At 34.4% G+C, this 18592-nt stretch overlaps 1 protein-coding gene across 1 annotated transcript in view; it reads left to right on the forward strand.

The window, feature by feature from the left end:
* The first annotated feature begins 2126 nt into the window (after positions 1 to 2126).
* CPS1 (carbamoyl-phosphate synthase 1) overlaps positions 2127 to 18592 on the forward strand; it is a 118843-nt gene continuing 102377 nt past the window's right edge. Inside the window, exon 1 of the mRNA XM_010354916.2 lies at positions 2127 to 2454. Within this exon, the coding sequence (XP_010353218.1) occupies positions 2329 to 2454 (126 nt within the window). The 5' untranslated portion in view covers positions 2127 to 2328. The remainder of the gene's footprint in view (positions 2455 to 18592) is intronic.

Here is an 18592-nt window from a genome sequence, read left to right on the forward strand (position 1 = left end):
TATACACACACCATAGTCTGCATCCGGGACCCTTTACTGATAAAAATGAAGCCCATTAAAACTCTCATGCCCACATTTCTCTCTAGATTTTAGAGTAGGAGAATTCTATCCTAGAATTGTTGACATTTCTCTGGAAAAACATGTTTAATTCATCATGCTTTGTGGTCAACTTATAAATGGTGATGAAGTCTTTTCCTTGGTCAAGCTCAGGACTCCTCAGTACTTCCACTGTCATATTTGATTAAAACATAAGTGATGAAGGGAGGAAATCTGCTATAGTATTCATTGCATGGGTACCTTAGGGTAATAGGACTATGACCGATTTAAGTTTATTTTGCATCCTGAAAAGTTTCCATAATGAGGATTGAGTTTATATCCTTTTTTTAATTAAGGAAAGACAACTCTCACTACACACACACACACACACACACACACACACACACACACACACGTGCATAAATAAAAAGCCAAGAGGTGAGATCGAGGCATAAACTGGTATTGGACTAAGCCAGTAAGTACTGCTTCTCAGTCCTCAGTTCTCTAGGTTGGGAGTTTTCATTTTGCTATTTTCATTCTCTTCCAAATCATTTTTCAGTGACCTTTAACACAAATTTCACCTTTACTTCTTATTCAAAATACTTCCATGACTATCATGAATACTATTGGCTCAACATTTTAAGGCATACAAAGTCTCCCATGATATGGTACCTGTTCATTTTCCCATTCTGTACCTTGCATCTAGGCTTTTACAAAATATACCACATGACTTCATGCCTCTATGCTATTGCTCATGCCATGGCATCCCTTCTGGGGTTTTCCCCCCTTTATCTACTTGGTGAACTTGCGTCCTTCAATATAACCCAGCTCAACATAATTCTATGCTTAAACTTTACTGAACGTGCACAAGGAACTTGATCTTTCTTTCTTATTTTCCCCAGTTTATTTTCCTGTTGCATTTGGGCAACTTTCATGGCACTAGTTATTTTATTAATTATTTGTATAAATTAGTATGAGCCTATTTTGTTTAGCTTTCTATCACCAAGAGCCGTGAAGCACTTTGAAATCAAATAATGTTCATACGTGAATATATTAAGTAAGCGTGAAGATTTAAATTAAACTTTGTCCCTAAAAAATATCCTTACCCCAACTCTAGCACTGATTCTGTGTGATTGAAACTTAAAATCTTTATGTCATTTTATGTCATCTTTTCTGTTATGGGAAGCCCTAGGAATGAGTCTATTGCCTTTATTCCTTGGCCTTCTTTGCAAGGGTGTGAAAGAACAATGCTGCAGTACTTCCTGTTCTACATAGTCATGTGACTTAAGCAAGAGCATGTGCCAGCCAATGAGGTTCCTTGACAGCCTGGTTAAACATGAGCTTGAACGGTTAAGTGAATCACTTTTTATTCATGTTGAAATAGGAATGCTGAAGTTTTGAAAATTTTATATATAACATTTTAATAACTAAAAAAAAACTTGACTTACGAATAGTGCTTATATTAAAATGAGTGTTTGTCATTTCATGAAGTTTTTATATATTTAAGAGGCATAAGAGGGATACAATAGTCCACTTTGCTCTAGTTGTGTTTTACTTGATATTACTGATTGCTTTAGCTTTGAAACACGAACAATGCTATAGTAAGAATGTAGTATACTACTCTATTAACCCAAAACATAATGTACTATACTACTCTATTAACCCAAAATATATTGTATATTTGTGGAGAAAAGTTTACTCTAACATTCTTTTTATAAATAGTAAAAGTGCTACTTGTAGGATGCTCTGATTTTTACTTTTTGTAAAAAGAACATTGTCTTTTTACCCCAGCAGAAAATGGCAAGGGTTCAGCTTTCTTTGGGAATCTACAATCTCTTATGAGGCATATTAGGTATCACATGTGACACAAGTAAAGCCTATGGTCCTCAGCATCTTGAAAGTTGCTGCTCTTTAGGATAAGGTTGTCCATGATGTCTAGGTAATTCCATTCAGCTGCATAAGCAATTCCTTTGATGGATGGCTGGTTTTCTACAACCCCAGCATTATTTTAGCAGGAGAAGGTAGTATTTGATGTGTTGCAATTTGTGCTACATGCCCATGGAACATCTCTGGACATTACCTCAGGAGGAGGGGTTAAGAGAAGGAGGAGCTGTGGCTGAAGACATTTAATGGCAGAATGAATGGAAATTCAAAGATCGCTGTGCAGTCAGCCTTAAACACTGACTGCACCCCCTCCCAGATTTCTTTTACATTAACTAAAAAAGGTCTTATCACACAATCTCATAAAATATATGTAATTTCATTTAATTTTAGTCACAAATCATCTTCAAAATGACGAGGATTTTGACAGCTTGCAAAGTGGTGAGGACAGTGAAGACTGGTTTTGGCTTTACCAATGTGACTGCACACCAAAAATGGAAATTTTCAAGACCTGGCATCAGGCTCCTTTCTATCAAGGTAATATCCATATTGATTGTTTCTAATAAAATAGTATGGGGTAGAGTTTAGCAGTGAAGCAAAGGTGTCCCTTACAAAGCAAATACAGTTTTGAATGTAGCTCCGAAGTACTAATGTATTAATATTTCCTTTACTATGGAACCTACTGAGTTAGCAAATGCTAGTTTTTATCTTATCTGAGTAAAATGACAGTAATTTTTACCGAACATAAAGAATGATGACAATTCCTATGAACATGTAAAATGTAAGTGCACTGCTTGGAAAATAAACATCTTCTCTTTCACAGATAGTTTTCTGTGCCTAGATACTATTGCTTACAGTTTGGATTTTAAAAAATGGAGCTGTTCATATATGTGTGAGCCACATTATGGTATATAGTGTGTTAATCTCTGTTCTGTAAAAAGGGCTTACTGAAAAGTTCTCTTTTGAAATATCATTAAAAAATTTGAAATATTATTAGAAAATATGTGGTTTTGATATTTGCAGGTCATCATGTAGACACTGCTTTAGCTTTTTCCTTTTCCTTCTGGCTGTTTTTTTGGACAGGCCAAATTTATTAATTTCATTTTGTTGAGTAATACATGGAGGCAGATAGCAGCTGATAATTCTCTCCCTCCAGAGGTATCTATAATTGAGGGGGCAAGCCCAGGAAAGAAACATTAATTGCCCTTCTTCCTGCCCCCCAGCATTGAATTATGAAATTCCTGTAGGAACCTCTGCTCCTTCCTATAACTTTATGAAGACGTTCATTATCAGAGAAACCTGAAATTACTCCTTAGGAACTTTGCCAATGAAAATAATCTTTAGCGACTATAAGTTTAAGCAATCATATTATCTTTAGATATATTGCTTCTTTAGTAGTAAAAGTTGTAAAATTTGAAATAGAAAAAACAAAAGAAAACCTCTGTTGATGTGAAAATGGGATCTCATAGTTTGGAGTGTTGTGCTTATACTTTGTATGCTCAATGAGTTGACTAAGCTTCTATTGTTTCAGTTGCTCAAGTCAGGATTCAGTGGGGTTTTGGTCCTGACACCTGCAAGGCCAAGGAATACTCATAGATTCTTGTGGCCACCAGGGACAGGAATGGGAAAGGAATGGGAGTAAAAGAAAAGGAAGAGAGATGGAGACAGGGAGAGGGGGAGGGGAGAAGTGTGAGGGATGGTGGGGGAGAGGGGGAGACAGAGAGAGAGAGAGAGAAACAAGCTCAAGATCCCAGAAAAAAGGAGGAAATACATATAGCAGCCTTAGTGGTGTGTTAACAATGTCAGCCTTTAACATTGAGAAGATGCTAACAAGAGGGTAGGAAATTACCATTTATAATTAACAAAACCAGAAAAGAAAATGTCTTTTATGTAGTTATATATTAAAATATATCGAAATTTACTCTTTTTAGATGGATATCATGTTTCAAAGATAGTTGAAATCATTAGGATGTAGTTACATGTGGCCATAAAGGGCACTGAGAACAGTCACTAAAGGTTAGTGGCATTATGTCTAGTTATAGACATTTTCTTGAATTTAGTTTAATTATAGAAAAAGATGGGAAAGCCTAACTAACATCAAAGACATTGTAACTAGATGTAAACTATGAGAATTTATTGTTAGTAATACCTCAAGCGTACTCATGTATCAGCTCAGAGAAAATCAATAGTAATGAAAGTTATCCCGTATGATTATATGTGCCATCTAATACTTCAAAGTTAGGTGACTTGAAATACCTTCTTCTCACTCTGTGAGAAGGTAGATATGTAGGTAAGGATAGGTGCATCTTCATCAGACACCAGAAACCGTGAAATTGAGTGAGTACTGACTTAAAATGGCAGAGATATGATTGAGATTAGAATCCAATTCTCCAAGATCACAATACGTGCTCCATACAACCACCACCACAATCACAACCACGACAAAATGGTCTAATTATGTGGATGGATTACTGTGAAAGCAGTTCTAGCTCATGGTGACAGATCTGTTTCAAGGGTCTGTCACAGTGCACAGCTAAGAATGACAAATTTGTAGGAGGACTAAGCCATCATTTCATGGTGTAAAAGCCATTACTCACAATCAATCATTACTGGCCAGAGTTTTGGAGGAATGCAAAGCACAAAAAATAGAAGTTCTTGAACTTCACAATAGTGAATTAAAATTCCATAGAGCAGCCCAAGGGGACTTGTGTTATTATTCACTTATTTTAAATAGTCCTCTACCTACTTTTCTTCCTGCCTTCACTTTAAAAACTCAACTCTCTTAGAAAAATATAGCCAAATTTACTATTTTTAGATAGACATCATATTTTTAAAGACAGTTAAAATCATTAGGATGTAGTTGCATAATGGTCAGTGAAGGGCACTGAGAACAGTCAGTTTAAAGGTTAGTAGCATTATGTCTGGGTATAGACGGTAAATGGATTGTGAAGGACACGCTGTGGTCACATCTATAATCATTGCCCTGTAAATTGGGTTGCTTTTTCGACGTATTTAGAGGTCGCTTTTCCTCTCTCATTGATGACAGACAGAGAGGGTGGGTTTGGCAACAGCAATGATGCACTTATAATTTTATGTGGCCTTTCCCTGGGTATTTGTCGGTGGCTAATATTTATAGAGTGCCTTGTCAGTTGACACAGTTGTATTTTATTTACAGGAAAGAGGAAAGAATTTCACGGTTCTCTGTATTTTAAAGAAAGTTGATATCAGGGGTGTAAATGATCAACAACCATAGAATTGTAAATACTAAAAAGTTTTAGAGACCATAATCTTTTTCCGTTAGTATTGAAAAGGTTCAGCGCTCATTATTACAGGTTGCAACAGTATAGTGGGATATACTTTGGATGGGGCACAAAAAGATCTGGATTCTAACCCCTGTTACGCATTTCCTAATGCTCTGATCTTGGACAAGTCACATGTTCTCTGAACCTAAGTTTTGTCATCTGTATAGTGGAAATGATGACTGATTTACTCAAAAAAGTATGTGATTGTCACACATGAACAATTTTTAAAAATCTTTAAAGTTTTAAATTTAAACCATTAAACTGAACATTTTTAAGCAAAAACTGGATATTTAAAAAAAATTCCATTCTATATAGTAGAAGGAGTTAGTAGAGGGTTACGTCAAAGAGTCCTTATGTTTTTTATGGACTACAAGTTGTTGCAATGACAAGATATTTGATAAGAATTCTCAAATATTTATAATAATGATTTGTTCACCTTTGTCTTATATTAAACATCTCTAAGAAGATATTTCTTATAATAAATCAGACTCAAGGAAAATGAAGCAAATAATCTTTTTTTTTTTAGTATGGCAAATTTAATTCCAAAAGGCAGAATAGACACCATAATAACCTATTTCATTCATTCATTAATTCATTCTTTTATTCATTCATTTATTCTTTAATAAACATGGAACCTCTACCATGGGAGTATACAGGAAGAATGATAAATAGAAGCAAGTGGATCATAAGAGGATAGTCTCTGATTTCAAGAAACTTACAGACCTAAGAATTCTGAGTTCTCAAATCTGGGAAAGTCATCAAGACTAGATAGTTTTATTTTTACTTGTAAATGGATTTGGAAATCAAAGGTGTTAAATTGTAAAGGTTAAGTGCCCTATGAATAGAAAAGTGTTCAATAAGTACTCCTTCTAACATTAATCCATTCATTTTTTAACAATGGTGACCGGTGTTATAATTAAGCTAGGAATCTAACAATCCAAGTGTCCTCTCTGATACTTCAGCTACAAATAAGCACTGGGAGTCATTATTTCTTTTGAAAGGCATTCATTTTGTAAGATTTTATATTCTGATTTTGACATAGAAGTATCTATTCAGTTCAGTCTTAAGGAGCTATTGTCATTTGATTAGAAATTGGCAACTATAAAAACTCCTACAATTAGAATCATTTACTTATACTGTAGTAGCTTTAAAGATATTCACAGGAAATATAACTCATTATTATATTGAAGCCTCTGTACACATTAGATGTAAGAGTGGGGATAAGGTTATCACACACTTTTAAAAATAACTATTTTATTGGACTTTTACTACATATAGACACATTTTTAGGACTGGATTTCATCTATGGCAATCTACATTTTTGAAATATTAATTGGGTTCAGTCCCAAATAAGCTGTTGCAGAATTAGTTTGCCTGATGGACAACTTTACATATTTTTGGCGTGCAATATTTCTCTAATTGGGAGATGGCCTTTCTTTGGAACATTTTTATTTTCTCCATTTTTTATATCCCCAATTTTCTAAAATATAGATTCATTTGTTTGTCGCCAACAATGCCTCGAAATTACAAGCTTCTTGACATAAAACCCTTGAAAAAACTATAGGTTAAATGTCATAGACTAGGTTAAGTGAGTGAGATGCAAAATTTAAGGAGGCTGTCACTGTTAGTGTCATGGAGTACCTCTTTGGGTGTTAGGCCCTAAGCACATCACTCAGTACCCCAGTCCCAGCTTTGGGTCAGAAGCTAAGCATTCTGGCTGTAGAACTCCCTAAGGGACTAGTACTAATCTTGACCTATGCTTTCCTCTCCCTCATTCCAATTTGCTCATGTCTAGCCAGACTTTCTGATGATCTAGAGGTGACATTAGGTCTTATTGCTATGGAAATGGAGACTATTCCTCTGCCTTTACATCTCTATTAGATTTTCTTCGTATTTCCAACTTGTTCCAAAAATTGAAGGGTGCTGTAGAAAGTTTTCAATATCTCTTAGGCAATGGTCATGCTAGAATTTACTTCGAGCCTTCAGGAGGAGTTTGGTATGCTATACTGACTGCCCTGGGTGTGACTCGTAGTTCCTGGGGCATTTGCAACGAACGAAGGCCCGAAGAAAGCTGCACAGGCCAAGGTCAGAGTTTGTGTTGGGCTCCTCAGCCCTAGGGACCTTTAGCTTCCATTTGATTTTCTTCATGTGATCTAAATGAGTTTAACTTATAAAAATATTTTCAAGGCTACTCTGTTTTCTTTTTATTTTTTTCAACTTGTTAAATGCTATACATTGATCTTTTAAATTTCACTGGGAGGTAATTGACTAATTTGAAGTTCTTGTAAATGAATCAATAGGGTTGCTACATTACTAAAGAATTTTTCTAAGTTTCTTCTATAATGCAGAATGAAATATAAGACCATTTTAATTTATCGCCATACAGTAAAAATTAGCTTATGATATGTAGGTTCCTCCAGGATTCTGAACAACTTGCCACATAGCAGATGCTCAGTAAGGCATATTAATAATCCTACACTTTATGAACATACTTTGTAATGAAGTTTTTATAAGTGCTATATTTCATTTACAATGAGAAACCTTATTAGAATAAAATGATTCATGAATCTAAATCTTTTGTTTATTAATGTTCAAACATAAAAGTAGTCAAGTAAATTAACCTTGTGATTTTGTCCCCCTAATGTTGGCTTATGTTTAACCAAAGACCGATGACTTAATGTTAACTTAGAATGTTGTAAGATTATTAACTTAGAATGTGGTAAGACCTAATTGATTACTGCTGTTACAGTGCTTCAAAATCTTGAAGTGTTAGGCCTTGTAACTGCAGAGAAGTCTCATGAAATATTTCAAAGATAAATTGTACTGAAATTCTAAATTTCAAATATCCGTATCTTAATAGTATAACTCCAACAATAAAAAAATAAGATTTCATTTACTTGATTGTAACTTTTTACCATATTATCTGCACAATAATTACCCAAAATAAATTCTGGCTTTAGGCTTTCTACTTTCCAGCGCTTAGTTCAGATTTATTTTTTAAGAGGATAAGTACTGAGGCATACTAATAGCTAAGAAACATCAGGTAAGCCAGAAGGCAAGTATGTTATACAGCTTTAGGCCTTGGTGAAGATGGAAAAAAAAAAACATGTGAGGCCTCTACTTTTTCTGATGTGCAAATAATTTATGTAGATAAATGATTCAACAGCAATACAGCAATCCCAGAGTAAATTATTTTCATTTTTACTACTAGCTTAAGGGGATTATTGACTTTATAATGGTGTTTTTTTTTAAACCTTTTATGAAATCTATTGCTGAATTAGCTTAAGGCTTTACATCCAGAACATTTTAGTGGTGGAGTCTCTTATCCAGGAGAAGAAACATTTCTGTTCTTCCCATTTTACAGATATGTAAGTGCTGCAGTTAAAACAAGGACACATGGTTGCCTGTTTTTGTACATAAAACAAAATAAACATTAGCAAATCTGGTTAGAATTTTAATTAGGCTTCAAACAACAGATGGGTCTTTTTAATTTGAAGTTTTGTTATTGTACTTGTATATCTGATGCCATAGTTTTTGTTTAACCTGGCTTCAGAATGTTCTAAGTCATTTCTCTGCTGTTATTTTATTGCTTACTCAAGAGCTCATTTACATAGTGAATGTTATCGCAATATAACACAAATTTAATTTTTCCTTTCCTTTTCTTTTTTTGAGAAAAGGTTGTTTAAAACAAACAATAAGTAAGGATTCTCGCTTTATATGGCTGTCAACAATTCTACAAATAGGACATTTTAGGGCAATGCTGTTTATAGTTGACATATTTCTTCCACTTCAACCTAAATATTGTCATGTGTTTGTAACATAACACGCTGTTTTTCAGTTTCAATGTGTTTCTTCCTCTTATAGTCCTGTAAGTTCCACATATACAAAAACCTAATGCAATTTTAGGCTGCAAGAAAAGTCTCATTTTGACTTGTTTTCCATCTTGATATAAAAGACCCAAAGAAAACTGGTTCAGAGTAAAGGATCGATATCCTTAGAATTAGTTCAGAATGCTGATGGGTTGGAAACAATACATGAACAATGAGTAGATGATTTTTAATAGCATAATACTGAATGCAAAGGAAAACCTAACAATAATGATAAACACTAGGCTGCTTCAAAAACTTTATAGATTAAATTATAAATTATGTTTGAGTTTTGGCTGTTACTTCCTAAGACTAAGCCCTCTAAATCAGTTTAGCATAGCACCAGGGACACATGTTCAAACCCTTTTCAAGGGGAATGTAGCTGTGTGACTCTCATTAATGGCTGTTGCATTATTCCTATTCTGGAAAAGACTTTGAAACATCTCCCCTTTTAAACTGAATCTCAAACTGAGAGTATTAAAGTGAGAAACTGGAGTCATTTATTTGTGGTCCCATAAAGTTAATCAATCATCTTACTAAGAAAGGAAAATAGACCCATAAATGTAGGCTTACAATGAATTTTAATTGTGAGAAAAATTTAAAACCCCTAAAAGAGATGAGATGTTTAGAGAAATTTCAGATCTTGCAGTATTCTATTTTGTAACATCATTAGAAAATTGAAATATTGTATGACAATGGTGAAACAATAATACCAACATCCACAGCAGACAAACCAACAAATAGCCATTGAGAGTTTATTGGAATTTCTACTTATATATAACCCCCCCTCACAAAAATGTATTCTCATTAAAAATGACTTATAACTTGTGAAAGAATCCTCAGACTTTACAAATATTAAGAATTGCAACTTTAAATTTAGTTTAGAATGCTCATTGTAAAAGTAATTTAAGAATGGGGGCTGGGCATGGTGGCTCACACCTGTAATTCCAGCACTTTGGGAAGCCAAAGCACGCGGATCTTTTGAGGTCAGGTGTTTAAGACCAGCACGGCCAACATGGTGAAACCCCATCTCTACTACAAATACAAAATTAGCTGGGTGTGGTGGCACAAAGTACCTGTAATCTCAGCTACTGGGGAGGCTGAAACAGGAGAATTGCTTGAACTTGGGAGGCAGAGGTTGCAGTGAGCCAAGAGTATGTCACTGTACTCCAGCTTGGGTGACAGAGAGATTTCATCTCAATAAATAAATAAATAAATAAAAATAAAAATACAGAAATAGAAAATAAAAGTAATATAAGAATGTAGATCATATAGTTATTTTTGTAATTCAGTTTAATTTAGAAGTAGGAATACTAAATAAAATTATAAGGTAAGTTTAAACATGGAGCAATTACATATACACAAGAAAATTCAGTTTTAGTCCTTCTAAACACTGTGTGTGAAGAAATCTGCAGTCTTACGAATCTTCCTCCAATAGATTTGCAAACAAAAGAAATATTTAGTATTACTAGGCTGTAGAGACTAGTAATTTAATGTTTAATTTTTAAATGCATATGAAGTAACAAGAGAACATAATTTTTCACTACTTATTTTATAACCTGATTGACTCCCAGATTCACAATACCTGTAGGCTCCAGACTAAAAAATGCCAGACTGTTAGTGGAAACTAGCCTTAAGGCATTTTTCTTGATATCCATATTAGCTACAATCCCTGACCTTTTTCTTTGGGGTATGTTTACATGTTTTATGAATATAACTACATGGGTGGGAGAAGAAAAACATACAAACATAATTCCAAAAAGGTGGAGACAATGTTATTAATTGTAGCCACAATTTAAACATATTGGTTAAAAAATTTAAACATATTTGTGTGTTTTATGAGATTCAAACAAAATCTCATTAAAAAGTAAGATTTTTAGAAAGTACAGAAAAATCTCTCTTTCTCTCTGTATGAATTTTATTTTAGGCAGTTGCATGCTAAACTTGTGCTTAGTTGTTCAAATTAAGTCAATGTTCACATGTGGCCTCCACTCTTGAACATCAGGTAACTTGGAAGTACCATTAACTTTGGCATAAGGACTTTGATCATTTGGTTTAAGTGCCTAGCATGAGTTAGGTTCTCTGTAAACAAATGCTGAGATGATGTTTGGGGAGCATGCTGTCTATTAGGGATCAGCCTCTGTGAAGCTTCAGAAAGTAGAACTGGACAGAGAACTAAACTGTAATGCAGTTTTGATAAAGCTGTGGCCAACTGGATAGGAAGCTGTTGCCCACCAGACTTCCCTGGACGGGGCCTGAGCCTTTCTGTCTGGGCCTGACTCAGTCACTGGCCATGGGGTATTCCAGGAAGGTCATGGGGCAATGCAGCCCTCTACAGCTAAGACAGACCCTGAACAATTTGACAGCAGGAGATGGTTTGCTGACCTCACTCCTCACAGCAGGGCAGCAAGTCTTTCCATTATTAATATGAATAATTATCTATGTTATTTAGAAATTGAGTCCTCCATCACTGGGGAAAAGGGAAGAGGGACTGAGAGGTCCATCTCCTTATTCATCACAGCATCGAGGGTTCTAACAATCTTCAAAGCTTGAGAACTCAAGGACCTAGGATCAGTGCAAACTGTTCTCAAAACCTGCTGGTCCTCCTCAGATTATAATGACTCAGATAATTAATGACTTGACATTTCACTCTGACAATTTACAGATTTATAGATAGGTAGGTCTTGGTTGACCTGGGCCTGTTATGGCTTATCCATGGCAATTTTGAATTAAGGCTCTTATAAATAAATTTAAATAGAGTTCATGCTTACATTTCTTTTCTTCTTTTTTCTTTTTGAGACAGAGTCTCACTCTATCACCCAGGCTGGAGTGCAGTGGCGGGATCTCGGCTCACTGCAAGCTCTGCCTCCCAGGTTCACACCATTCTCCTGCCTCAGCCTCCCGAGTAGCTGGGACTACAGGCGCCCACCACCATGCCTGGCTAATTTTTTGGATTTTTTAGTAGAGATGGGGTTTCACCGTGTTAGCCAGGATGGTCTCCATCTCCTGACCTCGTGATCCACCCGTCTCAAACTCCCAAAGTGTTGGGATTACTCGCGTGAGTCACCACATCAGGCCGCTTAAATTTCTTTTTATCCTCACTTAAGAAATTGGAAAGCAGAAATAAAAGTAAGCTTAGAAAAAGAAAAAGAGGTTATAAGTCAGACTGGGTTCAGAAACCGCTGCTCCTCCAATTGCTAGTAGAATGATCTTTACTTCTCTGAGGCTCAGTTAGCTCAAATGTAAAATGGAGATTTCGATATTACCTACATCTTTTTTTTGTGTGAAGATTAGATAAGAAAACCCACTAATGGCTTTAAAGATAGTATTCAGTACATTCATGTTAACTATTATTAAGGATGTCATAGGGAATTGATCAGAATGGAGTTCTTGGTGACACAACATGCTCCCAATCCCTACTTTTTCAACATAGCTTCATAATTCTATTTGAAGTAAGATACCTTTCCCAGAACAGTATAAATTTATTGTTCAAATCCAAATTCTCAACTTATTTGTACAACTACATATAGACTTTAATAAACATAGATAAGTATTTATACAACCCAGTTTATGTCTTAATAGGTTATCAGTAAAGTAATGGCAGAAGGTAGAAATAGGGTAGTGACACGACAATCTACTTCTACCAGACAGGCTTAAGAAATGTTAATGCTTTACTTTATCCAAATATCAGTATTACAGTTTTTATTAAGGGAGGCATTTTAACATTTGAACTCACATTAGAGAAAGCTTAAAGTATACATTATCTTTAGTTACTATTTCCAAAATTAATTATACCAACATTTATTGAATGCCAAAGATGTACCAGGATTATACATAGACCTCAACAACAAAAACAATAAAAATATAATAGCCTTGGTATTTTTAATAGAGGGAGAAAATGGGATAATTATTAGTTATAACATAGTTGGGGACTTGGTATAGAAATGTAATGTTGTAAGCATGAAACCACATCAGTGAATTAAAACAAATTTATTGCTGACATACAGTAAAATTTGGCAAGCATTTTAGATGAAAAGTAAAGGAAGAAAAAGATAATGCTTGGGTTATATATACTTAATGCAGCTTTATTCTTTTCCCTAGTGATGGAGGATTAGATTTCTACATAACATAGATAATTAATATTAATGATAGAAACAATTCATGAGGAAACCTAAAGAATGACATTTAGAAATCACCTTTTAGGGTCTTCTTCTGAAGACATTACTTATATGACACCTGACTGGTAGATGAAAGCCTAAGGGTACCTTTTGGGCAGTAATTGCCACCCAGCCTTAACTCATTCCTTACTTTCATCTTCTATCTTTTAGCATGAACTATACCTGTGTGAAATTTTTGTCTTTGCTTTCAAGAGGAGAAGATGAAAATTGGTAAAATAACCAGAAGTCAGTGAGCATCAAAGAATTATTTTGAAAACACCATAGTGTCAGCACTGTCACATGCTAATGTCACATAATGAAGTACGTTTCTATGCATTCACCAACTGTGTAGTGAGAATATTACTGTGTGGACAACAGTGGGGTATTTCAGTGGGGCTACAACATGGAATTAGGCATTGTGCTTTCTAGATGCAACACTGAGAACTTAGAATCTAGTATGGTAGAAAAATACTGTTAGCAATTAAAAGGTAACACACAACAGTATACACCAAACGCAGTCAGTGGAAGCACAAGAAAATCGGTGATTAATTCTGACTTAGTACATACCATGGGTACTAAGAAGCATTGCCAGGAAATAAAAAGGCAACAAGGAAGACATTTATGCACAAAGGACTGACAGAGATGTGGGGAATCTAAGGTATTCCATATAGAGAGCGGGACAGATGAAAGGACTTTGAATGTGAATTGAGGAATTTGGGGATTAGTGTCATCCAATTAATGTTTAAGAAAACCTTGACTGTACTTCATAGGATGGGTAGAAGCAGGGAGAGATTGGAGACAGCCAGAACAATTAGGAGGCAATAGTAGGTGATGATGGGATTTTTGTCTTGGGTGGTCATGCAATTTCATATAGTGTGAAGTTAATTCTAAAAGCAAACAGGTGACTATTTATTAATTATAGCCATTATCATTATTATCTATGTGATGAGGTAGAACTATTTTTAATTGGAGTATTATTTAAGTAACTAGCCTGTAGCACCAGGTGTGACTTGACAGTTGTAACTCCAAGATATACTGGGAAAATATGACAAAGAGAGAGAGAGATGGAGACTCCAAGAAACTTAATATTTCAGGTTTTAAAATATTTGTAAGATTAACCACTGCTAGAAAAAACATTGCGTTAGATATCTACATTTTAGATAACAATCCCACCAATAATAAGACAAGTAAATTAAGAATTTGAAACATGGTTAGAATAAAAAATTTATGCAGTGTAAGATGAAAAAATAAGTGTTTAATATTTTCAGCATTGAAAGAAATAATCAGGACGATGGGTGTGGGCAGGAGAGCATATGCTTGTGTATTTTTTCTGTTATAACTTTTCCTCTCTTATCAAAGTCATTATTTAATCATTTAGAAATATTCTGCTAAATAGTCAGTAGATTATCTGACTAAAATAATTTCACTAAAGTGTGAACAAAGCTTAGTTACTTGTCTACTCTGTGCTAGCCACCGATATAGGCTGGAGGTGCAATAGTGAATGAAGCAGACCCAATACTCTGCCCACATGAGGTTCACTTTCTAATGTGATGAAATAGATAATAAATATATCACTAGATGGTATGTTAAAAGGTAATAAGTGCTATGAAGAAAGGGCAGACCAAGGAGAAACAGGGCTGGGGAACATATTGTAATTTTAAATGAGGGCGTCAAGGTAGACCTCTCCGAGAAAATGACATCTAAGCCAAGAGGAAGGAGTCTTTAAATTTTGGATTTTAAATTCAAAATTTGGCAAGCTTTTTTATTGAAATTTTTATTTTTATTGCTTAAAACATCAGTGGAAAAGAAAGGGCAAATTCTTTTGTTAAAGCTTAATCTCTCAAGGGAAAAATGTTTATTTTTGCATTTCCACGTGTTTTAGTGATGCCTCAGTGATATCCTTACTGAAGTTTTCTCTGTTTTGTAATCCATTCCCTTATCTAGTCTTTTACTAAACGAGAAGACTGGAGACATTCATCCTTTATCTACAGAGCCTAGCAAGGTGCTTGACACCTGGTAGGAGTTCACTGTCTGAGACTTGAATGTCTAAATGGTCTTATTGGCATATACATTTTTATTAAACACATAGGGATCATGTCATGATAAGGTCCTTTATTTTATAGGACTCACATTTATATAATCCTTTGGTTACTTTTCCTGACATTCTACAAGAATATACACTTCTTTTCATTAAGATTTCCTTTGTATTTCCCCTTTTCAAAGTGTGAAGTGCTCTGACAGTAGGCACTTAAATTATAATTTAATGTTATAATCTAATTCCTCGCCTGCAGACCTCTGTCAACTAGGACTGAGGATACTAAAATATCTTATGATGGTAACAAGGTGATTTCTTTTATACTCCTTGGAATGAAATAGCATTTGGGGAACTGTTAGTTAGAAGAAAGGATTCCAAATAATAGCTCTTTGTTCAGAGTTCGTCCATCAATTCATAGATAAGTCAATTGGCACTCATCATTTTAAATTCATCAGGGGCCAGTGTAGTTAAGAGGAATATAAAGAGTACTTTAGCAATAAACAGAGGCCTTGTAACAATATAATGTGTAGTAGGAAGGAGGATTGGAAGATCTATAAAAACTGCCAAAAGAACCAAAAATATAATTAAAGCAGCAAAAAGACATATTGAACACAATCTCAGGGACTATTTCAGGCAATAGCAAATGTCTCTTCAAATATAGAGATGGAAAGTAAAATACAAAACTAGTTTCATGAAGGGAGTGCGAAAAATACCAAACAGAATTATAGGAGTAGGCTCACAAGTGTTGATTTTCTTATGTTATTTTTTACCTTTCTTTAAAATGATTAGAAAGTTTCTAACCCAGATATCGGATAATTTGAAATTCTCAGATGAGAATAGAGACAAGCAAAATAAAAATATAAACCAAGGTAATATCTTAAGCAAGTATGGTTCAGAGTAGCAAAGATAAACTGATACACAGAAAACAAGTGAAATTTACAATTTACGCCCAAATTTTGCCAACTAAATACAGCTGTTTTAGGTTCTATCAAAGTTACATCTTATCTAAAAATTTTTTCTTTTTCTTTTCGTTTTGTAAAAGCATGTAGGTTTACACATGATTTCCTCAAGAACTAAAAAACAGTATTTCCAGTAGAAAATATATTTCGATGGTAAATTTTCATTACTTAGACCAAAGGTTTCACCTAATAAAACACATCAGAGTTACCTGGGGAGTTTTCCTAACAAACACACTTCTACTCAGACCCATTAGCAGAGATATTTGAATAGCTTATAATAATCTTTGGAAATACACGGAATACTATCACTCTTACTTTCCAAAATCTTCAACTTCTGTCTTGAATTATAACTAGACAAAAATTGGCAAATTAAAACAAAATTTAGAATCAGAATAGCATGCTATCAGAAGTGACATGTAAGTTGATTTCCTGGGTACAGAAGCAGAATTCAGACTTCTGTGTAAGATCATCTCTTCCATAGAAGTCTGGTCATCACTCATAATAAATAAATAAATAATTGTGGTTTCCTTTGTGCTGAGTAATTCTAAAATATTTTTAAATTTAATGAAGACAAACTCCAACTATTTAAAGTGTCAAGCTTGAGATTTCAAACACTGGGTCGAAGGAGATAGATAAAACTTTAACTCAAAGATAATTTGATAAGTCAAGTAAAGGACAAGATATTTTTGGTTAATCTTGCCCAGGAACACACGTATATGCTCACTCACACATATACAAACACACACAAAATGTGCAGTACAGTACATTGTTCAATCTTTCTCAGAAATACAAACTTGAAATTCACATACTGTACCTCTGATTTAAAAAAGAAACTAATAAAATTATCTGTTGAGAGGAACATCTTAAACATATCCCATCAATTTTAATGGAAAATATTAACATAGTTTTGTGTGTAAATGTAAGTTAATATGTATACACACTCACACATAAACAAGATGTTGGAACATAGTATATTGGTTTAAAGGTAATCAAGACATTATTTTACATTGCAGAAAACAATCATTCTAATAACAAGAGACTCGGATGCTTCGGATCTAAAAGAGGCGTCTTAGTTCTACAGAGAGAATTATTATAGAAAAATAACGGGCTTTCTTCATTTTAACATTTGAAAAGTTTAGTGCATGTTATAAAGCAAGAGGAGCATAGAAACAAAGGTCTAGAAATCATTTGTGGAGTTCCTGCTGCCTACTAAAGTTTGTGTGTGTGTGTGTGTGTGTATGTATGTGTATGTGTATGTGTAATGAGAGTGGAGGTGGGGTGGCAAGATTTAAAAGGATTAGGCACTTTGGCCTCAGTCCTAAAACTGTAAGGGAAGTAAAATGAAGAATTAGTATTTTTTTTGTTTTTTGTTTTTTTGTCTTCGATGACTACACTTAAACCTTCCAGAAAGAATAGCCCAGTGATCTTCCTTACTTCAGGAAATTTGACTCATGGCCAGACTTCTTTTCTCTATGTCCCTGTCCATCCCCTTGACTGCTGATTACTTTGAAGCAAATCTCAGATATCATACTATTTTATCCTTGAATATTACAGTGTATATCTTTTAAGGGCAATGACTAAAAATATAACTACAATCCTAAGATCAATCTTAAAAAATTACACTTCATATAATCACATATCAAGTTATGATTCTAATTTCCTCAGTTATTTCAGATATGTTTTTCTTTATAGTTTAATTTTTAAAAAATCACATTCTAATTAGCTTGTCCTATAGAGTTTCTTAGGGAGTCTATATTTTGTCTCCCAAGGTGTAGTTGAAAGCATTTCTTTCTCCCCTGAATTTTATGGAAATTGAGAGTTAGATTTAAATGGTTTCAACAACAGAATTTAGAGTATTTATAAGGAGTAGATGATGTCTGCTTCTTAGATGTTTTTCCAGTTGTTCCTCTTCTTAGCTAAGAATTTGGTAGACCCTGGCTCAAAGATTATTATGGCAAAGTTATCCAATTCTGAATGCCATAGTATAGAGAAGGAAGTAGACATGGATATAATTAACTCTAATAAAAATTAAAATACAATATACTTCTAGAATGTTCCACAGTGCTTGGTTTTGTGTCAGTATTAAGAGAGTGATAAAGTTTCAGTTTCTTCATGAACATAATTCTGGCATGGAGAGGGCAACCCTTAGGACAACTCCATCAAACACAAGAGCTCTGCAGAACACACTTTGATAGATAATCTTGAAGATTCCTTCTGGCTGTAAATCTCAGAGTGATGATGAGCTGTATGGTACAATTCACAATGTTTTTGCAAACTCATGAACTTTCCTTAAAGCTGTTCTTGAGCAAAGCTAGAGAATGATAAAGGGGGAAAGATAGACATATAACATTTCAGC

This window comes from Rhinopithecus roxellana, chromosome 14 (genome assembly GCF_007565055.1).
Source record: "Rhinopithecus roxellana isolate Shanxi Qingling chromosome 14, ASM756505v1, whole genome shotgun sequence".
NCBI lineage: Eukaryota > Metazoa > Chordata > Mammalia > Primates > Cercopithecidae > Rhinopithecus > Rhinopithecus roxellana.